At 40.3% G+C, this 25,048-nt stretch overlaps 2 protein-coding genes across 4 annotated transcripts in view; one reads left to right on the plus strand and one right to left on the minus strand.

Annotated features, from left to right (window-relative positions):
- The window catches only part of STX18 (syntaxin 18), a 34,907-nt gene extending 31,824 nt beyond the window's left edge, over positions 1-3,083 (plus strand). For both annotated transcript variants that reach the window (XM_019470630.1, XM_019470631.1), the window contains one exon: positions 717-3,083. In XM_019470630.1, the coding sequence (XP_019326175.1) occupies positions 717-812 (96 nt within the window). In that variant the 3' untranslated portion in view covers positions 813-3,083. The remainder of the gene's footprint in view (positions 1-716) is intronic.
- Positions 2,510-24,872, minus strand: LOC103894394 (neuron-specific protein family member 1). Of its 2 annotated transcripts, XM_009273759.2 has the most exons (4): positions 24,695-24,872; positions 21,060-21,176; positions 9,195-9,305; positions 2,514-3,900 (listed from the first exon to the last, which is right to left on the minus strand). In XM_009273759.2, the coding sequence occupies exons 1-4, from the start codon at positions 24,821-24,823 to the stop codon at positions 3,700-3,702; spliced, it is 558 nt and encodes a 185-aa protein (XP_009272034.1). In that variant the 5' UTR covers positions 24,824-24,872; the 3' UTR covers positions 2,514-3,699. The 2 variants fall into 2 exon arrangements, with proteins under 2 accessions (XP_009272035.1, XP_009272034.1); XM_009273760.2 differs by lacking the exon at positions 9,195-9,305 and having other exon boundaries at positions 2,510-3,900; positions 24,695-24,828.
- Between the last annotated feature and the right edge of the window lie 176 nt (positions 24,873-25,048).

The following is a 25,048-nucleotide window of genomic DNA, read 5'->3' on the forward strand; positions in this document are numbered from 1 at the left end:
TCTAATCACAGAATTTCACTTTTGGAACTTAAAACTAACCTTTAAGCATGTACGTTTTGATGTCGTTCCTAATGTTTGGGGTATATTTCCACTGTGTGGGATCTTAGGGGTTTTTTTTGTGTAAATCTGAAAAATGAGAGAAAGAAACAGGTCCCCTGCTACATGCCGGTCTCAGTTTTGGGAAGGAGAATCCAAGAAAAAGACCAGCGATACCTGCTCCTTGCTCTACTTGTTCTGAGACTGAAATAAGTGATTGACAGTGCTAAATCAACCTCCAGCAATAGTTGGCAGGTTTTGGGTTGGTTGGGGTTTTTTTTTTAGAGTCAGAAGATTTATTAGAATGATGAAGGCCTGATTATTTCTAATCACAGAATTTCACTTTTGGAACTTAAAACTAACCTTTAAGCATGTACGTTTTGATGTCGTTCCTAATGTTTGGGGTATATTTCCACTGTGTGGGATCTTAGGGGTTTTTTTTGTTGTGTTTTGGTTTTTTTAAATGACCAATTTTAAGATTTTTGAGAGAAACTTTAGTGTGATAAATCTAAAGAGATAAGCGAACCTGGCTTTTATTCACCTGAAATTAAAGGCAAGTTTTGCTCTTTCTCTTACGGGAGGGAAGAGCGACGCCACTAATGGTCATCTCGGGTTGGCACTGTTGAAATTCTACTGCGTGTTTACTGGTGATGGTAATGGAGATAACCTTTTCCCCACAGGCAATCAAAAACAATGCTGGATTTAGAGTATGGATCCTATTCTTCCTTGTGATGTGTTCGTTTTCCTTGCTTTTCCTGGACTGGTATGATAATTAATTAAAAATATAGTATTGTCTATATGCTTTGTTTGTAAAACTTCTGACATTTTTTTCAATGGAGCGGGGTATATGGCATACCTGTGTATTTTAGGCATTTTTTCATACCGCTATGATGGAAGTATTTTCCAATGAATAAGCACGTGTATATATCCGTTAGTGCAGAGGGAGCAGCTAGCATTCATTTTAAATCCCTTTATCAAACGTAAAACCACACTTGATCCTGCGAAGAACATAGAAACCTTTGAAAGAGCTGGTAAGAAAGCTACAAGCTGGAGCACAGCTAAGAGAAGGAGGGAAAAAAGCGATAATGGTTTTATCAGTGTCACCCGCGCATCTGTGATGTTTAAAGTCCAGCTCCCAGTGTGCAGAGCAGATCAAGAGAAAATTCTTCCTGTGCAAAAGCGTCTACACTCTCTCAGGCTTTTATTTAATCATACCACTTCAGTACACAGCGATCATTTTGCACACGGATGACCTCTACTTCTGATCCTTTGAAACTACTCGAGTCAGAGATCAGGTTGATTTAATAGTAATAATAATGATAAGTCAACTAAAGAGCTTTACTTCTAGGTGAAAAGAGAGAATGCAACACAGACAGACGGTGCAGCGAAAGAGATGTTCTGCGATGTCAGAACAAAGCCAAAGGATAGATAGTATTAAAGCCAAACTCTTCAAAGTACTTAAATTGGGAGCAATTTGTTAACTAAAAAAAAAAAGTCTCAAAACCAACTGTAACTAAGAATCAGTAAACTCCCTCCTGTTAAATCAGAGGAAAAAATGGTTTTGACTTCAAGAAGCATAAGGGATCTGTTTCTCCTAGATCGTAAAGCTTAGTATTTTTTCAATGTTTATTGTTATGAGAGAAATAAGCTGTTTCTCATCAGTATTTACTTGAGCATTAAAGGTTTCTTTATTTTATTTTTATTGTCCTAAATTTAAGGGGAGGAGATGTATCATGAGTCATTTCTATGTAGGACAGTCTTGGGGAACAGATCTTTCCCTCTTGTAAAATCCGAATGTCCTCTGTAAATATGTTGATATCAAATGTGTGTTTTGCTAGCTCTCTTCTGAAATGTGTATTTCTATACATTATACGCAACAAGCAGCAGCATCCTTATTCTTTACTCTGCACAGAGTGAAAATGTCAAAAGTTACATATGAATTAATTACATTCAACGAAGCATATGCCTGTTAGAAAATGCAAACATGGTATGTTTGGAATATCTTAACATAAGCTTGGAATTTTTAAATGCAAAGAAAAATTTGGCACATCATTTATTGCTTTTTATGCACTCCACATACCCTACTGACTTAATAAAAAGCCTTCTACAGCTATGCTGTGTAATGCACATTTCATATCAAAACTAGAGAATTAAGTAATAATGGTTATTTTTACTGTATTGGTAAGAAAGGTGGTTGATAAAGCAATTCTACTGGAGAAAAATAAAAGTAGTGCTGACCATGTTTGTTCTACTACAGATCTTGAGAAAGGCTGCTGTCTTCCCTTCATTTTTGTATAGTCTCTACCAAAAAAAGGAACTTTTGACATGTCCACTACACCTTGTCCCATTCAAGTTACGTGAACAGAAAGGTCACTTGCTTGCCCAGATGCTTCACACACTTATTTTGTCTAACTGTTAAATTAATGTCTTTTTTGTAATATATTTAAGATTTATAATAAAAATGAAAACATGGTTTCACACAAAGAATAGATAAGTTTGTAATTACAATGGAACTTTAACGTGCATCCACAATACTATGTTCTTCTACATCTTTTCCCCTCCCAAGCCATACATAAACATTTCTACTCTTCACTGTTTCACACGTAGCAATAAAACAGCCAGTTGTGTTATCTAGTACGCTATTGTTTCACTTATGATGCTCTGTGTTCTAAAAAGTATCAAACTGCAAACCATACATAAACTGAAAGGCCTTTCTAATTAATAAAAAGGGAAAATGTTAAGGTAATAAAAGAGAAAACTTAGAGACATTACTCCCTCAGTTGTATCCACCGAATTACATAGTGGACTACATCTACTGTGAATAGGCTTTCTGCCTCTTAAGTATGATCAAAAGATGTCATTTCTCATTAGAACATCCTGAACTGTGTATTTTTTACACTATCCTCCACATCCATCACTAAAACTGTCTGTGTTTTTCCATAATGTCTATCTAGTTTGTGTTCCAGTGCACATCCTTATCAAGATGCTAAAGCCACAGTGGAAATGCAGTTAAATCCTGTCGACAGCAATAATAAAACATTGAGCATGCCATGTTGCAGAGAACTTCATTATCACTTACAAATAAATAACAGTAAAGAAAAACGTAAGAAAAGTGCTACCTGACAGTTTCTTTCTCCATACAAGTCGTTACATTATGCCCTTGACATCAATGCTGACTATCTTTCTTGCTTGAGCCAAAACTAAATATTAAATACAGCTTTCAGCTAAACAAGAGATCACTCTAGTTATGGCTGGGGTGTTTCAGTTTGCAAAATGACAGAGTAAAAAAATTAATAAATAAAGTATCAGTTCAGACAACAGAACACATGATTTATCTAAGGTCCAAGCCCTGAAAATCCAGTGAAGAAATCTGTCAGTATCCAATAAACTGCAAGAACATATCTAACATTGGATTTTTTTTAACATTGAAAATGGTGTCAAAGCTCTAAAGCAATGCTGATATGCACCTTGTTTTATGCCCATGAATGTTCTGCAGCAAGTTTTTGGTTTTTTTCTTTTTGCAAAGCGGTATCAGCAAACAGAAGCAATTGCACCATAAACATGAGTAACCTCTAAATTATCCATAATTATATTTAATGAAAAGTTCCTTAAAGTCCCTTAGTTACCTTCAAATGACATAGTGTTAATAATTAGCTTATCATACTAAGCTGATTTCTCAGCGGCTTCAGTCTCCTGTTCAGATAGTTTCTCTTCTGACAGTACTGTCATCCACGGGGACACTGAGCGCGTGATGGTTTGTTTGGCCAGATTGTAGTGGTTTATGACTGTGTAAAATTTCCCTCCAGCACTGGAGTCTTGTTCAGAGTAGTAGTTTTCCAACCCAGCTGGAATGCACTGATTATTCTGAAAAGAAAATCCATCACTTAGATTACAGATACGGTCCCATACACACCAAAAGTAGGTTAGTTTTTTTCTTTTCCGTTTAGTCTAAGCCAACGTTCACTTTCTGAGAGTCAAGATGCAACATACAGCAATTAACTACAGCGTTGTCCTACTGTGTTCAAAATGTTCTCCCCTGCAATCCTTAAACTACTCGTGCGTTTGCCAGGAAGACCAATCTGGGTTTATATGCCAGGATAATTAACACACAAGAAACCTGCTTGCCTAAAATTATTTTTAAAAGTACTCAATCTCTAGTTCCAGCTGTATTTTGCTGTTTTTTCCTCCCCGCCTTGTTCCAACTGTCTGGTCTACAATTACTCATGTCTGTTATCCTACTGTTAGATTAGCTTCAGGCACTTTAATACCGTGTTTTCAGGCTGAGGGACAAATTAATAGATATATTGGTGCCAAGGTATGAACAGTTTTATAGCCCAGTAAATAAGACACAGAGGGAAAACACTGTGGGTGGCCAAGCTTATGTGCAAGTGTGTACACACATACAAAATACTTCACTCTTGATTGTCAGAAAGATGTAGCCAACAGCAGGCTTTTAAAAAGCTATCTTTAGCTGTGGGACCATGTTATTTCATTTCCCAGAAGCGTAAGAGCACTACATAGAAGATGCTAGATGCTCAGAGCTTTTGAAAGTGAAATACCCGATTTAGAGAGAGAAATACTAAGCAGGATCCAAACTTTGCTGTCATCTTAAAAACCAAAGTGAATGTGCACCTGCAGTGCATTAGTCAGCAGGTATCATCTAGCAACCGTTCCAGTGATGACGCAGTAAAAGCCTACGAAGCAGCTAGTTGCGCTGAAGGAAAAAACGACTTAGACATATCCTGTGACCCCCCCCAGGTTTTGCTCCAGCAGGTCACAGGTCTCTCCGCAGGTCCTCTGCCATATCTGCCAGTCCAGGCAGTCTGGCCTGATACTTCAGAGTGTTGGGGCAGCCATCGGGGCAACTGAACCGACCCTCTAAAATAGAAGCTATGAGTAGCTGCAGCTTGAGGAAAGATAAGTTTAATCATTTCTACTCTGACTGTTTTAAGAAGAAATAGGCTGTTTGGTCTTCCTGCTTCCAGCACCGGAAGACTAGAATTTGTAATACTACAGCACAGCAACTTTGAACTGCTACTCTTCTCATAGAACTTGGCAAATGAAACCTAATACTGGAAATTTCTGAGCACAAAAACACATGCAAAAATGTCACGGTTTTTAGGACCAGATGCTATCTCAAATATGTCCACATTTACTTTTGGGTTGACTCTTGTCAAAAAAAAAAAATAAATAAAAAGAGAAGTGGCATAAGCAAGCACCAGTAACAACAGTTTCAAATGGTTTAAATGGCAAAGCACAGAATGATTGCGGGAAAAATCCCATAGTCTTGGCTTAATATGAATTTTGCATCCTAAAAATGTTAGAGTGGAAAAAAGCATCAAAAGGTATGAAAGAAAAAAGCAAGACTCGCCAAAACAATAGGCCTACAGGTAGTCTTTCGAACCTGCCTGCCGCTGATGAATACAATCTTGTGGCAAATTTGACTGCTGAAAGAAGACTCGCTGTCACAAGACTAACAGTTCTCCCACGGAGTTAACACCTCATCGGTTCTAACCTGCTTGTGTGACAGAAGCCTCAACGTGTGTCAGACTCACAACAGTGCTCAAAGTTGCCACATCCACCCAGGTTCGGTTTGTTTGTTATCTTTTGTTAACATAGCAGCCAGGGCGCATCTTCCCTCACAGTTTTGTTTGAAGTAGCACTACAAAGCAGACGGGATTTAAGCCCGGCTAAGCAGACACTTGTGCCTATTCAGCACTGTTTAAGTCAAGAGAGGTTTCCCCACGGTCATAATCACTATATAGGTCAGCTGCAAGACCAGGACCTAGGTTTAACAAAAAAATAATCCAGGACAACTCTGGAGTAGAGCTATTTGATATGCATGTTCACCTACATCAACCATGCCATCTTCTGGAAGTATTATCCATGCTTTATCTGGGATAACTGACACTACTTCTGATGTGATAAAATGACGAAGTATGTAGACACAGACATCTTTGTAGTGATTATTTCACCCAGTCATGGGATGTAGTCACAATTCTAAATATTTAAAATGGGGGAAGGAACACAATCCATTGATCTAATGAAATCTGCCAAGGAAATTCAAGCAAATATAATTATTAGTGCTGAACACAAGCCAAGGCTAAAAAAATGCCACAGAATCTTTTGTTGCTTTTAGAAGTGATTTGCTTTGTAACAGGCAAAAAAAAGACTCAGTAATGTTATTTTTTGTAGTCACAAACATGCACAACATCTGACAGAAGAGCCTAAAGAAACACACAGCAGAGTTTCCACCTTGACTGCATTTTTGCTCCTGGGATTTCGTGCTTCTAGAAAAGACGGGAAAAACCTCCCCTTTACTCATTGCTCCCTGTGTACTGCCCAAGGACAGCTCCCTTTGCTTAGCTCCTAATCAAGGCAAGCCATGCAGCACTCGGGAGTGACCGAGCGATGGAAACTGGTGCCGATTCTCACCCTGCTGCTTGCCTGAGACCTTCAGCTTATGCAGGACATTTCTCTCCATCCTTTTTATTTGTTTCCATTGTTCCCAGGTGAGAGAAGTAATAAGGAAGGCCATGAGGAGAAATCTGGATGCTCCAGAGTGAGTTGCCAATCTCTTGTTTCTTTCACAACCCTTCTATTTCAGAAATGAGTTATGGGTTAAGGCCTTTGATGCCAGAGAAAATCCTGGTCTGTATCTGGCTGTATTAAGATGACTCCTTTTGTTCCTTTGACATAAAGACCCCAGTGGTATTCACTTATAAATAGTATCTCCTGTCACATTAACTTTGCTGGGTCAGTAATTCCAAACTTAATAGATGATGGTGTTGTCTTTAAAGCATTGAAGTTACTCTGTTGTACTGACCATGAGTCTGACCGAACACAGGTGCCTTGGCAACAAAAGCTAAAGGATAACAGATGCAGTATGGAGCATACCGAAGCCCTGGAGAAATTCCTCCAGGATGTCAGTGCACTCAGGTCTTTGAGGAGAACTCCGGTGAGTCTCGCCAACAGCCAGTAAGAGTGCTTCAGAGGACTGATCTGCACAACAGCAGTATTAGGGCTGCGTCAGAAAGCTTGAGCAAGCACAAATTTTGTGCTCAAGCAGTTTAAGATTGCTATACAAAGGAAAATAAGCACCTTTTCAAGCACACCTTCAAGCCCTGGATGTGCAGGACAGCAGAAAGGCTGAAAACACCGAAACCTTTGGAACTGCTCCATGTATGAGAGCATCAAAGCAGAGAAGAGTGAGTCTGACTCACAGCTGCGGTAGCTCAGCCTTTATGCAGAGATTCCCATGGTACCAGGCTTCCTGAGGCAGAAGACACCTTTGCCCTTAACCGGGAAAGCACCAGAGAATGTTGTTGAGTCCACCTGAAGCACAAAACCAGTCCACAGAGACATTGGTCACAAGGTGACAGACTTCTTCATCTCTCGTAGGACATCTGTGCCAAGCTATGCCATGACGAATTATGGACCCTTCCAAAAAAGATGCAAAGGCAACACATACAAATTCATGTCAACACTGCTAGTTTCAGGCCTTGTGTCATTTGCTAACGTGTTTATCCTGTAAAACTCTTCAGAGTTACATGACCAAAGATGCTGTGTCTCCTGGCATTATGTCATCAAGCAGCTAGGAAACAGCCTCCGCAAAACCCAATGCTGGGAGAGTAATAGTAACGCAGCCCTGTGTACGTGCTGCACCTTAAAAACAACGCATGAGCTATGGGACGTTCTGCCCAACCTGTTTCAAACACAGGGCCCTAAGGAGAGAAACCCAACCAGACTCTGTTCACAGTGCAACTGAAATATAGCTAAGAAACTGTTCTCCCCTTAAATATTTGCAACACTAGGAAGAAAAGACAAAAGAAGCCAGAAGACTGCAACTCAAAGGAAGGGACAACGTGGTATGAAAGGAAGCAGAAGCAGCAGACTGTTACTAGACTTATGACAGGAGCATGTAACTGGCCGTTCCTGTCAAGTCAGGATCACATCAAGATAGGCTCAGTAGGAACATACAGTCCAAATTGCTCAAAGCCAAGAGAAAGCTTAGGGAAAAAAGGCTATCGTCCCATGAGACAGGAGCACAGAGGAGTTTCAGTGCTTGTCTGAGACAAAACAAAAACACAACAGCAGAACCAAAAGCTGGATCTGAGTTACAGCCAAATACTCTAACCACAGTACCTCTTGCCCTTGAACCAAGGGAAAGCGGTAACCTAAAACTGAATGCTTGGAGCCAAGTTAATCCAGCAGGGCATCACTGATTTTAACTTTGGACTAGATTCTTGCAAGATATTTATGTGCCTGAAGTGACAGAATCAAAAGTCCTGAACAGGATCATCAAGGAATGCTGAGGCAGCCTTTCCTTCTTAAAGTCTTTTTAAGATCACAGTAGGTACTCATTTGATTCATTACGTGACTAAATATTCTTAAAAAATTAGAGGGAAGAATGCCATCGTCACTGCTACTTTTCTTATCTAATTACAGCCAAGTTCAACCCTGCTAAATTTACAACTGACAAATCAACGTTACCTTTCTGACTTTCAGCCCAGGTCATAGCTGAGGAGCCAGCACTACCATCTCACATGAATGAAGTGAGCCCCAGCCTCCCTTTTGGTTAGCACCAGTATTTTTTCCAATAAATGTGTTTTCCCTTTTTTGGCATCAGTTTTGGCCTGTGGCAGTAGGGCTCAGAGGTCACTGTTCTAGAACAAGAAGTTCTTTCTACAAAAATAACCCTAAGGTAACTCTGCTACTCTTAATGAGAACATCACTCTACTGTTTCTTTGACACACATTCCAGAGGAATTTTTTTTTCCTCCAGGTTTTATCATTCTCTTCTTTCCCAAGACACACGAATTTGGAGGAACGTGCAACATTAAACCACATGACCCAATAAATGAGGGCTTTGTCCAGACAACTGCAGATGAAGTAGGTTTGGAGAACACTGGTGTTTGGACTTGTGCTGTATTTTCAATGTTTAAAGCATTAGCAAAATAACAACATTATGAAAATTGTGCAATAGTACATCCTCAATTATAAATTAAGCAGAAAGGAACATAGCAGGAAGCACAGTAACCTATGAAAACAAACACAAATTTCTATGCAATACAGCATGACTTAATCAAAGTTATGCAGAAAACAGCACAGAGAATATTGCATTCTCTCCTATTCTTCTAGAATGTGTACGCAATTTACCTTGAAAACAAATCCTTCTGGACAGGTATGATCATACTTGTAAACCTTGTAGACTACCAGAAATACAACACACGTTAAGAACGCAAGGGCAAAAAGGACCAGCACAGTTACCTGTAAAGAAAAATAAAACATGCTCATGTTAGTAATGCACTGCTTATTATATTGCTGTTTGTTACTACAGGCGGCAGAAGCCTGCTATGAATGCACTTTACAGTAAAATCAAGCAAAGGACACAAACAGCTACTTTATTATTGAGGGAGAACAAGGAAGTAGCACGTAAGTGCTTCTACCTCCCCCTTCTCGGAGAAGAAAGCGGATGATCTGGTCAGTGGCCCGTTGCCTCTGTACTGCAAGGCTTTTTTGGTTGCGTTTCTGTCCAGTGTACACGAGGCCAGAAGGACACATCCAGGTAGCTGTTTTTTCAGTATTTGGATGATGTAAGTGTAAGTCTAGTTTATGTCAGCTAATAAGCATGTTTGTTTTCCCTGTGCCTGTCCAAGAATGGAGTCAGGTGACAGTAAGTTAGCACAGGTGTCATCCAGATAATACAAAGGTGACTCTAGCAGGGCAAGGAGAAAGTGATGTCTGCCCTCTCTTGTTAGGATGAGATTGTTGCACCTGCTATGAATGTATGGATAGTTACACCAGTAGTCTGCATGCTTGGTTGCTCAATGCTCCTTAATTTATAGGTTGAAACACTATTTCATCACACGGAGACTGTACAGGAGTAGCTCACTGCCAGATCCGTAAGGGAATACACCATGTTCAACATAGGGCTAGCTTCAAGGAGTTCTGTTGCACCTCTTTCCACAGTGCTCACAGAGAAGCCATTACAGACTGCATTACATGACACTGACTTTTCACCATGTCCTTAAGCACCTCTCTGGTCCTGAATTTGGTCTGGAGGAAAATCCATGATGCACCGTAAGCTGAACCTGAAATCAGTGTCAGTATCAAGCTAACCTTTCCCAGGAATAAATTCTGAGCAGACGGAGACCGGCAGCCTTTTAGGTGAGACGGGAGACACAATCACCTCTAGAATTACCTCGCCCATTGACAAGAGAAAGCAGAAGACTTTGGCCTAGCAGTTACACTGCAAAGCTCCCCAGTTCAGACCTGTTTTTGTGGAAGGTGTGAGCTGAGCAAATAGCATTCATTACGTGGGAGAGTGCCCCAGATGTGCAGATGTGTGTTTTTATTATTCTAAAGCTTCTACTGATAGACAAATTAGTAGCTCAAGGAGATGACAGAGTAAGAGTGGTTGAGATTTTTTTTTTGGGCAACTTAGAAAGAAGCCAGCATGTGCTACAGCATAAGAAATGGTAATAAACAGAAACAAACAAGATTATGTGATTAATTAATTAAAGCAAAGTATAGTATGATCTGAATTTTAAATGAAGACAAGTAAGCCAGCTATATACACCTCCTAGAAAGAGAACTTAGGCACATCAGGCTCAATTATGCAAACAAGAATAATCTGGTTATTAGAGAAAGCAACAAAAAAAATTGTAGCTTTGCCTTTTGGTAAAAAAAACCACCACACACTCCCTTTATGATAAACCCCAGAACTAACAGGATTTGCAACACTGCAAACTGCGTGTGGCAGTGGGACTAATACATTGAAGGACTGAGATGAAGTTTTAGGGGACTTCTCATGCTGGGGAAGCAAACTTCACCATAGGCAGACAACAGCAAGTGCTAAATTTCCTGGCTGAAACAAGGTTGGGGAGTATCGTGTGCTGCTGAAGCCAAGGATTTTATAAGGATTTTTGATAGACAGAAAATAAGCAAAAAAAGGAGGGCTGGAGGAGAGGCAGGGAGAACTGCAGATCAGAGAGTAATTTAGCAGAAGAAATGTAGATATTAATGTAACAATGCCAATCGAAATGAGACATGGAGCAAAGGACCTTTCTGGTTAATAGCAGTATCTTCAGTTTCTCAGAACGGTCGCTGGATTACAAAAAGAAAAAAATCATATTCTTACCCTCCAAAACCCTCACACTGACATCAATTTTCAAATCCAATTAGTCTTTCCCCAAGTTTATTATTCGTTCACATACACAAAGGTTAACATGGATAGATCACTCTGTCTTTGCCAACCTCATATTTTCTGCTCACATATCCCATGTCTCAGTATGTCCTCTGTTTGGCCTCTCCCTTTTTTCTTCTGCGGTTGCTGGGGCCCCTTCCCATGTTTCCCCAGCTATCCCACCCACACACATGTACAAGGCCCTTCACCCTCTGGCTTGGCCCAAACCTTGCATCCCATCTTCCAGTGTTTTCCCCTTCCCACAACTCTAACGAGCTTTATTCTCTATTCTTCTCCCAAAATTCTCCTTGCATTCCAGGCTCTAGAAAAACTGACCTTTCTCCCCTAAATTTGCAGTTCCCACTTAGGGCTCCTTGTCCTACCTCCCTACTGCCTTGCTGGTATCTCTAAGTCGCACACACTGCCTGTGTCACGCTGTACCCGTACGCAGATACGGCCACCAGGCCAAGGGGCCCTAACCATGCCCAGGCCCCAAAGCAGGTCCACAGCCCTGTCTGCCTGTGGGGCCATGAGCCCAAGGCCTTCTTCCCCCGCTGAGCTCCAGCTGCTGCTGGGCAGCACGGGAAGATGAGGAACCAGGAAGGAGGGAGCACTCCTCACGCAGCCCAGCAGCTCTACAACACACACGTGGCCCGGTCCAAGTTCCAGGTTTTGGGTCATTCACTTCCCACTGACTCCAAGTGTATGTTATACCGTTCCTGTTGCTCTGACAGTCACTGCTCTTTCCCGTAGAGAAGAAATGGAAAAGAGAGACTAGAAAGTGGGGATAGAAAAGATAAAATCCAGATAGGATTATTGCTGAGGCTTCCCATGCCCTACAAGATATATTCCACACAGCCTGCAAGAAAGGCTGCTCTCTCTAGGAGCACAGGCCTCTGACATGGGTCACAGACACCAAGCAGAACAATTGCTATGGTATGGATCAATTCAGCTTGCATTTGTCTCCTCCACAGATAGGAGTAAACAATTTAAAATGCTTTGAAAAATATTCTCAAATCTCAAAGCATTTTAACCATATTCCCTGGCCATCCTACTAGCAAGGAATAGTAGAATTATAACATTATTTCCCAGTCTTAACCATTTTGACATACAGATGAGGCCTCAGGAACATACTGTAAAGCTAACAAGCTTTTTTACTTTGTAGTTGAGACCAAATATTAGACAATAGAAAAATATTTGTATTTCCACAATCACTGCAGAATCACTCTCTCCGAGGCTCTGAAACTGTTTTGGCAAGTCATTATGCTTTTTGAAAGAGGTCAAAAGCCCAGTGTTGTGCAGACTGCTGGAGCCTGGCAAGTTGCAGAGCCACAGCCTCAGGGCTGATTTGCTGAGACATGGAGCATTTACCTGTTTCACCGACCTACGCGGAGCTGTGAGTTCTCACTGCTCGTACCAGTCACATCCAGCATGGTTCTTCCATTGCCACACAGTAAGCCACTGGGAAGAGCTCTCAGGGCTCCTGGTTCATAATTCTCATGGAATCTTTCTCTCTCACTTACTGTATTTCCTAATGTTATTAATTTTGGTATTAACATGTAAATTTTTACTCTCATTATCTCCAATAATTTGCAATCACACTCCATTTGCAAATCCCTAATTAAGTAAGCTCTTGTCTCCTTCCTATTAGAAGAGATGCTCCCTTCTCTTACCATCCTTCCGGATACGAGTAACTTCTATTTAAGTAAAGGACAGTCGCACATGCAAACAACAAAGATGGAAAGAAATCCATCACTGGATTCCAAGGTGATCCCAATCACCTGTTAATCCAATCCACTTCTCCTTTATAAGCTGAAAATCCTTCTCTTCCTTCTAACAGCTATTTTCCTTCACTCTCATAATAACCCACCACCAATGGTCCACAATTGTCACACCCCCAGGTTCACTTCTGAACCTGAGACAGTCAGCTTCTCTCCCCTGCCAGTAACACAGTATGACCTTACCTCCCTGCCTCACCTTCTGAGCCATCTCCTCCTAGATGCCTTTCAGAAACAGAAGCACAGAAAGAGGGAAGGCAACAGGCTGCTCTTTAGACCACAAGTGCTACCAAAGCTGTCATTTTATTGCTTTCTTCCACAGCAACTTTGCACACTCATTATAAACTAAAGGAAAGTTATTCTCTTCTTCCTACTGGGGCACTAGCAGCAACTTACTCTCTTCCTCTGTTCAAGGTAGGAGAGGATGCAATGCGTGAGCAAGGACCACTCCCTCTCTTCTAGAAGGAAATCTTGAATCTCTTCTCCTTGTGGTAACCAGTTGGCTGAGTGCAGGATCCCACAGAGTGGGAGCAGGAGTCTTTTGAATTACTACAATCAATTCACTGCCATGTATATCCTGCAGAACTCCAAGGTGCCTGTCACACCACACAAGTGATGGGCTTTTAAAATACTTTTTATGAAATAACTACAAGATAGCACAAACAACCATTTCTTTTAACTAGGAACTCAAAGTGTGGTTTTGTTTTCATCTTGAGAGTGTCCTTTAAAGTTGGTTTTAAGGGGATCTGGCAGCAAAATGAAGTGAACAGAAAAGACGACAAGGTATTATGTATGTGGCAGATTTTTTAATAGATTGTAAGTGAAGAGCAGAAGAAGGACAACGTCTAGCCAGAAGCCATTACAGTAATCGAAATGAGAGATGACTAATGAATGAACTAAGTGTATCCACAGCAAAAAAAACCCTGTCTTCAGTCTCTGTAAGCATTTAGCCGAAAAAATTAAACTCACCAGATTTGACAACTACACTAACATGTAAACAGCTCATGATAAAGCCTTACCATCAAGATCTGCTAGATCTTCCCAATCAGTCCATCCTACTTTGCTACAGCTGCAAAACACTGCAAGCTGTATTTTTTCTGCCTGGCTACTGCAGTCTCCGTCCTCACTTCGCTAACATTTCTTGCACTCCCTTTTTAATCAGGCTAGAATATTACGGCAGAATTCATCAATTATAGAATCATAGAATAGTTTGGGTTGGAAGGGGCCTTTAAAGGTCATCTAGTCCAACCCCCCTGCCATGGGCAGGGACATCTTCAACTAGATCAGGTTGCTCAGAGCCCCGGCCAACCTGACCTTGAAGGTTTCCAGGGATGGGGCATCCACCACCTCTCTGGGCAACCTGTGCCAGTGTTTCACCACCCTCAGCGTAAAAAGTGTCTTCCTTATATCTAGTCTAAATCTACCCCCCTTTAGTTTAAAGCCATTCCCCCTTGTCCTGTTGCAACAGGCCCTGCTAATCGCACCACTGTGCCTGCTTCTCTTCACAGCCTCTCCTGGCTCCTGTCCCTTTCTGAACAAATTACAAGCCATGTTTCAAGGCATGCAGAAGTCCGCCCCTTTTGCTCCTCTTAGCTCTATCTCCTTCCATTTTGCCTGTATCCCACTGTCCCGCTAAAGCCTGCATGCCATCTGTTTTCCCTCTGCCTTCACCCCCACCTTTCTCATCATGCCTCCTTCCTCTTGCCTAAAATTCTTTCATTAACCCACTCTTACTGTGCTGGTTTGCACTGCCTTCCTTCATGCTTTTCCTTCTATCACGCACCTTTCAGCATACAAACCCACCTAGAAGCATTCGTGTTATTACGAGAAGTGGAACTATGGTGGAACTAACAAGACATGCAGTAATTTTCACTGCTCAATCACTGGCACTTGGTCACATCTCATCTCTGTTCTACATCTATGCATTATCTATTTCAATTGCAGCCTCTTGGGAACACAAGTTTCATTTCTGCTTTGCCTGTAAAGTGCTAGGCACAGACTTGGCGCTAGCACCAAACAAAAAGAGTGAAGACATACATTTATAGAGCCCCTTTCATCTGAAGTGATTTACAACCAATTATATGCTTTGCTCACCAGTGAAATGCAAAGCCCTCTGGGATGAAATACAGCAACACTGTACAACCATTTAGGACAGAAAATTAAGATTATTGCTATCCAATTTAAACTACAAGAGAATTTTAGGCAGGCAGACTGTAATTACAATAGATTGTGTCTGGCTGCATCCCACAGACTAAAATTCGTAAAACACCACATTGACTTCCCTGCAAATGGCCGTGACCTCCATTTCACCTCTCTCCACTAAAATCCTGCATCTCCAGCTGCACAATGCCCTCTACTAGCATGTTAGAGAACACTGAAATCGGCTCTCTACTTCCCCTAACATTCCTGCTTTTCCAAAATTATATTCTTGTTTGCTATTACCTGGGCCTGTCCCTAGAAGTTTACACAAAAGATGCGTCTGAAACAACACACTTAAGGAATAAGAAAAGTTCAATTTGAAGTAAATGGCAACATGAAAGAAAAAAAAAGAACATTGACATCTATACATGCAACATTTGACTCGTATTCATTTACAGAGCAATCCAAATCATACAGAACAACTTGGTACAATTTCCCATACTTGCTATGGGAATATACATACATATACGAGATGACCTGTGACTCAAAAGACAACCATGTGTCATTTCAGGAGAGTATTTCTAACATCACATGTCATGTTTAGCTATATGACTGTTATCTATCTATTAAACTCAACTTCTTCACCAGAACATTCCCATCAAACCTTTGTGCTCAAAGAGGGTGATAGTCTGTACAAAAAAGGCAGGAGAAATCAAAAGACTGTCCTTCTCAAAGATGACAAAGAGGAAGAGAGAACTGGCTTGGATGCTTACCTGGAGATGACTGGGAGTAGCAGCAAGAAAGGCAGATAGATTCATGAAGGGCAGTAACTGAAAAGAAGCTACAGACCCAGTGCTTATTAACAGCAACAGCGCAAAACAGAACCAGCCTGCAAGGGAGTCAATTAGTGAAACCTGAGGGAAATACTGTTAGACAAAAACAGGTTAACAAGGCAGTGGCCTTGAGAGTCTAGCACTGTGGCTTAACACAGCTGTTCATGACCGTGTACTCATCATCTTCCATCACACGGCACCATGCATTAGTTTCTTAACTACAGAGATCTGAGGAAGCAGTTCAAGAAACTCTGTGGCCCTGAGATAAGAACCTTGTTACCTTCCCAGACAAACCCAGAAGATATTAACTGAGGCCAGGAGAAAGGTTGGAAAAGGTTACTACAGAAGAAGAAAGGCTATGTAAGTGTTTGTGGAGGGACACATCTGGAGGGACACAAAACATCATCTGTGTCACCAGTGTCTCTGCTTCTGCTCCAAGAAAAGGATTTCTAATGGATACAATGGCAGAGGACCCCTGACTTAGAGCAGGGGAGCTGCTGTTAGGCATCCACTTTACTTAAATCTTCCAGCTCTGACTGTAAAAAAAATCCTTTCAGCCAAAAATTTAGCAGGAGGATTGTCAATATCGCATCAGGGAATTATCAAACACTTAAGAAAAATGCAAAACCGACAGTTGCCATGCAGTGCCTTTACTTACATCAATTGTTTTAAAATAGCAGTTACATTGAAAGAAGAATTTCCTTTATTTTTCTTGCTTGAAGTAATAAAGGAAAAATTCAAAGCCTGCCAAATGCTTATATTTGTGAGCAACTTTAATCCTGTGAGTAGTTCTACTGAAGAAAACAGAACTACGCGTGGCAGTAAGTACCTGTCACTGTCCAGCACTGAGAGACACAGAATACACTTAAGGAAGTGATATCCCGTATAGGCATCAGCTGACATCTCATGCACCTAACAGACTTTTTAAGTGGGAGCAAAGAGCTACTCAACACAGAGTAATCACACAGAAATCAATAGAGAAATATTTTCCTTGTCTGTGATTATTTTTGCAGCAATAATCATCATCGGTATTACTAAGAACAACAGGTAAAAAAGTCTTGAGGCAGAAACATGTTTTAAAGGATGCCCCCTTAAGACAGATCAAAAATGGAGTATTTACATATGTTACATACGTTTTTCAGTCTTAAAATGACCAGGCAAAACTGCGAGAACTGATTTTGAAAGGAAGTCTCGATTCTTCTTCCATAACCTCATGCAGACATTTCAGTAACTGCTTGCTACATGATAGTACATGGCTTGTACCATATGGTCTTACCACAGAAAAAAGCTTGAGGCTTTGGCTCCGCAGTTAGATATATGTAGAGATGTCAAAGATAAAGTCCAAAGAATTGAATTGCCTTTGAACAGAACCAAATGGTTTAAGGCATACCACAGCTTGGGTTTATTTAAGGGCTTGAAATTTATTGGGAAACCTAAGTGTTTGCTTTCAAAATAGTTCTGAATGTTCTTTATTCAGGTTTCCCCAAAGACACAAAAAAATCTCATGCTTTGATACAACAGACTTTTTTTTTAAAATAGGTGTGTTTGTGCACAATTGTCAATTGTAGCCCAGTTCAATGGGTGCCAGAACAGACATCCCACTACAAAATCCAACTGGAGTTTGTAAAAACGCTGCTTTGTCAATGGGGGAGGCAAAGGTTTGGCCTTGGGTAACTGATACCATCAATTTTCTCCTGCAATAGCTTCCTCCAGTGTCCTGATTCGTAAGGCTCCTTTGAAATGACATTTCCAGTCTTGTTGTGTTATTCTGTATAGCAGACAATTTACAGGAGAGAAAAATCTGCCTCATTCCAAGTTGCTTTCCAGACGTGAAGGACCAACTCCCCACATTAGCCTACACTGTTAAAAGAACAAAAGCAAGACTTCTATTTCTCAATGAAAAATAATCTTCAGTGAAAAATCACATCTTCCTTGGTGTGGTTAGTGCCATAAAACTAAATTAAGACAACAGGGTTCTCAGAATCAGAAAGTCTTCACATTCTTCTGACAGATTCTGATTTGAATTCAGAATGTGGCTTCATACACGAAAATTATACTTGCAGTTTTCTTTGTAAACATTCTCAGCTCTGTTGTAATAACTGTGGTAATGTGGATTGAATGCAGAAAATCCATTTTATGATTCCTTATTCACCCAGCTGCTAAAACACTAAATGATCTACATGACATATACACATGCCGGAGTTGCTTCATTTGTTATAATGTATAATTTCTCAAGAAGAACAGCTTTAGATGATCTGCACTGCTGAATCCCAAAAATGCAATCTGCTTTGTCTTTATTTAAGAAGTACATCTTAGAATACATGTGTGAATTATTTGTAAATATGACTGACTTTTTTTATTTTTAGCACAACATTTGGGCTGTGTCTTGTGGCAAGCTTATGCATCGGTGATGTACAATATTAAAGTCATTAAAATGGCATCTGAAGCTTTTTTCATGAACACAAGCCAAAATCAATATCCTACCAGTTAAATAATGCATTTCATAATTATAGCAAATATTTAATTTTCAAACAAATATCCTTTTGCTCTCTCAGAATCAACAGCAGCAGTTAACATGATGGTTCACAATTAATAAGGACCCAGGAGAAAACCTCACACATTGGTACTTTTCATCTACATATTTATAAAATGTCATAAATTATTCATGTAATATTTACTACTGGGAGTGGTGAATATGACAATCATCCCTGCTGGAGAACCAGTCAGTTCTCTTTAAAATGTTGCAAGCAGCATAATTCAATTCCAAAATTGTTATATAGAGATTAAGGGACATTTTTAGGACCTGAATATTCTGCATTAAACTATTGTTTTCAATTAATTGAACCACAATTTTCCTAATTGATCAACCCCCACACTCTTCTTTAGAAGCCTAGACTTACAGCCACAGTGTGAATCACCCTACAATTCCCAAGAGATAGCAAATCTTACTGAAACCTCTCTCTGATGCAGTAGTTACCTAGCAGCAAAACCTAGCAACCCTGTAGTATGAGATTAATCCCAGAGTGATCATCATCAAGTAGTATCTAAAAGACATTTTATTTAAGTATGCCATCCAAAGGTATATAAAAATGCAATGAAAAATGCTCAGGCTTCTAACTGTTCAGCTATACAAATTAGAAAAGACTACCCAACAGCATGACAAGCTATTTATTTGTTGTTCAGCGAGGTCTCTTTTGCTCAGCTCTCCCAACAAAGACAGAAAGAACTCAGATCTACAGAGAGATGCGCAAAACATTCAGATGCAACTAAGATATTCAAAACCCTTCCTTACCTGGAATTTAATGTTCAAGCAATGAAATCCCTTAGTCCCTACAGCTAGCGGGTTAAGTGCAAATTCCTCAGCCATAGGTTCTGCTCAGTTGCTTGGAACCAAAGTCCTAGCAGGGTACTCAAACTAAACACTTTCTCCCCTTTCTCTTCTACAATGTAGTAAGCATTTTCAGATCACCTTAGTGTGACCAGGACACGCACAAAAGACAGGCAGACATAAGTCCTCCTTGTTCTGAGCTGTCCATTTGCATCTTACCCAACAATATAGTGTGCAACAACCCTCACCCGAGAGGAAGGGGATTACTCTCAAGGACTGGTACTATGGTGCCAGGAGGAGAAAGAGAGAACGTTAGTCAGAATGTAGCATTTTCCCTGAGGGATGGGATGTCCTTGCTCCAAATCAGGGAATAGAAAAACTGGAACTAGGTTTCTTACCTCCTTAGTAACCCTGCCACACCCCATAATATCTCTTATTAGCTATCTGGGGTGGTTCCTCACACAGCTTACTGGGAACTTATATGCTTCACCGTATGGCTAAAGACTCCACTGGGTGACCTGCACTTAAAACATTTGTCCGGGCAACACTCTGCAAAGTTCTTCTGCAAGTGTAGCTCAAAGCCATCTAACCCCTCCTTGAGCCTTCACTTTGTTTGTTTAGCACGCTCCGATTCCACAGAGAGCTGTATATACACTTCTAAGGTAGGCTTGGGCCTGGGTAGCTTTTAGAACCACTGGTCAGGCACAGCTCCTGTGTTTTATTTTTCAAATTACAGAACTAGAATCTTTGGGTGTGCCCTAAAACTCCTATCATGCAAACAGAAGTTAGAAGTGTGCAATATAAAGAGAATCTACGTCTTTACTGAAACTCTGTATTTTTCCCTCATACTAAACGTTAGGCTTTCCAAATGTATTTGTACTTGTGCACTGACCAGTGTGGTTGCCTACTGTTTAAAAATGCTTTGGCATCCTTGGGTAAGATGACAAATTAACAGCACTGAAAAGCTGTAGTCTTCCTTTGTTAAGAGAATAGGTAGGAAAGCATGAGCTGAAGCGCCAACATTCCTGCTTTGCTTTACTTACACAGAGCAAGAAAACCTATCCTCCAGTAAGAAGGGGGAAAGGTAATTCAATCCTTGCACCAGTTAAGCTCTCAGCTTTCCTCTGGGACTACTAAAGGGAGTAATAAGGGTGTGGACACTAAAGAGTAAATCTGAGTCAGATTCTTGCTGAACTGGCATCTGCCAGTAACAGTCGTCACCAAGCTGTAAGATACAATTGGACCAGGAAAACTAATAGCAAAGAGCTCTGGTATACATCCCTGAGCTGCCAAGTCCTACATTTTAACTATAAAAAAAACACATAATGGACTATGACAGTGTTTTAAGAGAATGGTTTGGCCACAGTGAAAAATAGTAAGCCAAAAAGAAAACAAATACTTTTGTGGTTCTTGTCCTTCAACACTAATGGGAGCTTTATCCATGCCATGAGAGCTACCTGCGTGCAGCCCACATACAACCTGGCCAGCCACGTTCTGAAACCCGCACACTGACAGAAGTGCCTTCTGAATTAATCTGCCAGTGAAGGATTACAAGCAATAATGCTGCAAGATTTGCTTTTGCTTCTAATTGCTAAATACTGAACTATTGTAACAATGAATTTATTTTTCTCATGTCCAGCTATACCCACAACAGCCATTCTGTTAGTTATAGCCAGTTGTGACTATGATCAGCGATTGATTTTAAGCACTTCTGTGAACACAACTGAGTCATTAACATCTTCAGATAGCACTGCTTACCTTAAACCTTTCTGAAACCCCTTCAGTGATGCTGATTGTGAATTCAGCTATTTTAGGAGTACGGAATTTTCCCTTCTTGCGATCAGGTTCATATTCTGTTTTCGTTTTAACCACAACCTTTAAAAAAAAAAAAAATCAAAAAACTGTCAGCTGAAACTAGCCACAGGAATCTTATTTATTCATTAATTCGTCTTTTACCTGCTTACAAGCACTTCTAGCACAATGGGTTTTTTTGGCTTTTTTACCCCCACTTTGTGTAATTCTTCTTTGGAAGCTGTAAGCTGTTAGTTATTTTTTCCTGTCATAGCAATCATCAACAAAATTATCTCTCAAAGTAGTTTTGGTGGACTTGTTATGCAACAATTTCGTAAACATTCAATTTTTTCAGCTGTGGTGGTACTGTGCTGCTAAACTAGGCAAGCATCTACTTAGTTCAACTCCAAATCATGAAGCTTCCCACTTTGTATAGTTTGAAAATAGCCACCTCCACTTGCTTCAGGAGATTCCATTAGTGGGATTTCAAACTGGAGACCAATAGGATGAGACGACTATTGAAGAGTGCCCATGGAAATCTAGCAGATGATGATGCCGCCAGTAGCCATGGTCTTTGATGGCAGGATTTTGAGTTTAAAAGTGAAATGACCCATCAAGTTGCTATTCACTATGTGCTAGACTATAGCTCTTGGCACTCTTATTTGTAACATCTAACTTTTGAATTATCAGCTGCAAGCAGCAAGATGCACACAAACCCTTGTGTTAATGAGATTTATTGAAACACCCAAGGCTCTTTAACTTCAGTTTATTCCTTGCTATGAGCTATTGCCCCAAGTTACACAATTTAGCACCTTACCTGTATTCCTAAAATATTCATTACGTCAGTCATATCTCTAGTGCTCTCCCAGGCATTCTAATTGTACAAGATTTTCACATACCTAACCTATTTGCCTCATTTTTGTCTTCTACAATTTTTCAGGATCTCTTTCAAAGTATCACTCTCAAGGTAGAGTGCAGTTTATTGTACTGATGGCACTAGTTAGATTTGCTCAATTTTCTCTGTTGTTCCAAAGACTAAACATCTAGACCCTCTGAGATTTTTAGAACCAGATTCTATCTTTAGAGCAGCCCATGGTATCAATAGCAACTACATTATTCTGAAAGTAAGACTGTGACACTCGCAGGTAGCCAGGTACTGAAATTAAAGCTTTGGGTTCCCCTCTCCTCACTTCCCTGAAATGGTATCCAGGATGTTTAACTGTACCTAGACTCAGTACCACAAAGCTTATTAGACACTTTTACAGCATTATACACACACGTACAGGACATAGGTAGTTTCTGAAACTATTTCAGCTATAATTAATAAGATAACAATCATAACTATGTAACTTTATGATTGCTCAACAGCATCACGGAAGTAAACCGTCTGAAGATTTTCGGAATGTTTTTTAACATTTTACTTCCCTTCCTCCCCCTTTATGTTGCATAAGCTCAGGCAACTCAAATCACATTCAGCTGACACTGAACATACAGTTCTATCTGCTTGGTTATGTAATTTCTTTTGTTTAACATACCTAAATATGAATTTAAATCAGTTCATCCCTTTAATTTAGAAGCTGTCAAAATCATCAAATTCTCAGTGCTGTAGTCACTACCGTTCAAGAAGTTATGCTTCACTGTCATACTGGAGCCTTGTAAGTGAATAATAAGCATAGATATATTAAGTAGGTACTCCTATTCATTATACATGAGTGTCCTCACACTTCAGAATTTCATCTGTGTGTCAATCTTGACCTAATGCTGTTTCTTTTTTTCACAGCAGTTGCTCTACTACTGCCTTGGAGTCTGCAGCAACCAGTAAAGACACACTGACATGACCAACCAGACAGCTACAGAAGGAAACCAGTAGGACCAATAAATACACGTTTTTATTTTTCCCCCTCTATGTTTGCAAAAGGAAAGGAAAGGAAAGGAAAGCTAATATAAAAATAGACAGTGGAAAGAGTAGAAGAGCCAATCAAATATTCCTTTATTTAAGCTTCTAGGCTAGTTATACATTTGCTTTCATTCAAGGCAAACGCTGTGAAGGTGGGAGGAGTTCTGCCCCATTCTAGTAGGAGCAATCAGGCTGACACAGAACCTCCTGGGTTCACTACAGAGCCTCCACTCAGGTTAAACCTATTACCATACAGATCCCTAGTTCAGACTTCTGCTTAGCAGTGCAGCAACATAACTAACTCCTTTGGACGTTGGTCCTTGGTTATATCCAGTCACCAGTTGGCAGGCGTATCAGACACAGTAAGACTTAACTTGTTTTAAAGCCTTAGGGTGCAATTTTGTCCTCAGTTACAAGATTTACACCCATGTAACTGAGGGCAGAAAATGGACCCTCAGGCTCTCTAACAGCTGTTATGGCTTACTGCATTTATGCCTGCCAACCGGTTACCACACACAACACTGAACAATGTTGATAGCAATTCAAATGGAGATCACAAATTTATTTGTATTGCCTACAAGCAACGCTCTACCGAGGCAAATTTCACAAGCTAAAATTCTTTACCCTAAGATAAGATTATGTGAATTTTTTTGAGCTATGAGGAACATAGAGCTATCAGTTTATCTAGAAGTAGAATTGAGCTCGTGGAGGAAACAATGCCAAAAATAAAAATCAGCACAAAGGTATTACTGACCATTTCCCAGTTAAATTTTGTATGTTTCAAAGACCACAAAGCTTTTTTGCCAGATGCATAGGTGAGAAATGTGCAAGTAAGTATCCTACTAAAATAGGATACTGAAAAACAAGATACTGAAATATCTGAAAAAGTATCCTACTACTGTATGCCTTACCTGTAGTAACACTTACTAAATTCTTTATTGTGAGGAGAATAAACTTATTTACAGGCTATCACATCACCTTCCTAACTACTTAAAATTAAATCTTTAGTAATCAAGCCATATAATGAGGAATACAGGATGCACACTTCCCTTCCAACCTGTGAGCAGCACGTTGGACTGCTCCCTTCCAGCTACAGAGCATCTGAATCACCTATTTGCAGGGTTTTGAACCAAGTAAGTTGCCAAGGAGAAAACTCAGGGGCCTGTTCTCATGTCATTATTTCAGCTTGTCTGGGGCCAGCATTAATTTCCTACTGAAGCACAGAAGGAATACGGAAGTTCTTTCTCTCTGTGGCCAGTCTGCCCATGTACATCTTGCAGAGACATAAAGCAGTGCTTTATCCCCCCATTAGGGGGGCTTTTTCTAGACAGAGAAAATTCATGTCGTTCACAGAGAACACACAGTACCTTCCAGATGCAAAAAAGAAAAATACAGACTAGGAAGGGCTATAACAATACAGCATAGAGACACCTGCATTTTTATGTTTATATATTTCATACAGCAGCACTGAAATCTATATATGCTTATTGCTAACATTTCCCACTGCTTTTTAATGCAAATCACTACTACTGGGTTTTCACTAGCTTAACGGTTAGGTTTCTTTCCCCAGAGGGAACTAGCATGCCTTAAAACACTCCGTAGTTCTTGACATTTCTAAGCTGCTCCTTACACGTAACCTATTCTTTTGTTGTTTGCCTGAGATTTGGGTGTGATTCTCCAGGGTGGAAACTAAAGCCTACTGTACCTTATCAGGAGGTGGGAACTGGAGCTGATTGACATCCAGGGGTGTGATCAGGGGGATGGTGTCAAATCCATCCTCCAAAAGGGGCTGCTTTGTGCTCTTCTCGCTGAAATTATTCCCCAATTTCACCATTCTTCCAGGATAGAGGGATTTTCTGCTGGCACACACGGGCACACACGCACAGAAATGCAAAATGTCAGAAACTCGGGATGCACCACACCTTTCCCCAGCCCCTGGGGAACCCGAAATATATTATGGAAAAAAAAAAAAAAAAAAAAATTACACGTTGGTCGCTGTGACTCGGTTACATTTTGGCGTTTTAGGAAGCAAGAACGATGGCCAGCGCTTTTATTGTCA

The sequence above is a fragment of the Aptenodytes forsteri genome, unplaced genomic scaffold, assembly GCF_000699145.1.
Source record: "Aptenodytes forsteri isolate BGI_AS27 unplaced genomic scaffold, ASM69914v1 Scaffold111, whole genome shotgun sequence".
In the NCBI taxonomy this organism is placed as follows: Eukaryota; Metazoa; Chordata; class Aves; order Sphenisciformes; family Spheniscidae; genus Aptenodytes; species Aptenodytes forsteri.

Excerpts from the sequence above, each read along its gene's own strand:
- LOC103894394 (XM_009273759.2), bottom strand. The coding sequence starts at position 24,823 with ATGGTGAAATTGGGGAATAATTTCAGCGAGAAGAGCACAAAGCAGCCC. Across the intron at positions 9,306-21,059 it reads GGGTTTCAGAAAGGTTTAAG|GTAACTGTGCTGGTCCTTTT; the intron begins GTAAGCAGTGCT and ends TTTTCTTTACAG. Across the intron at positions 3,901-9,194 it reads CAGAAGGATTTGTTTTCAAG|AATAATCAGTGCATTCCAGC; the intron begins GTAAATTGCGTA and ends TTTTCTTTTCAG.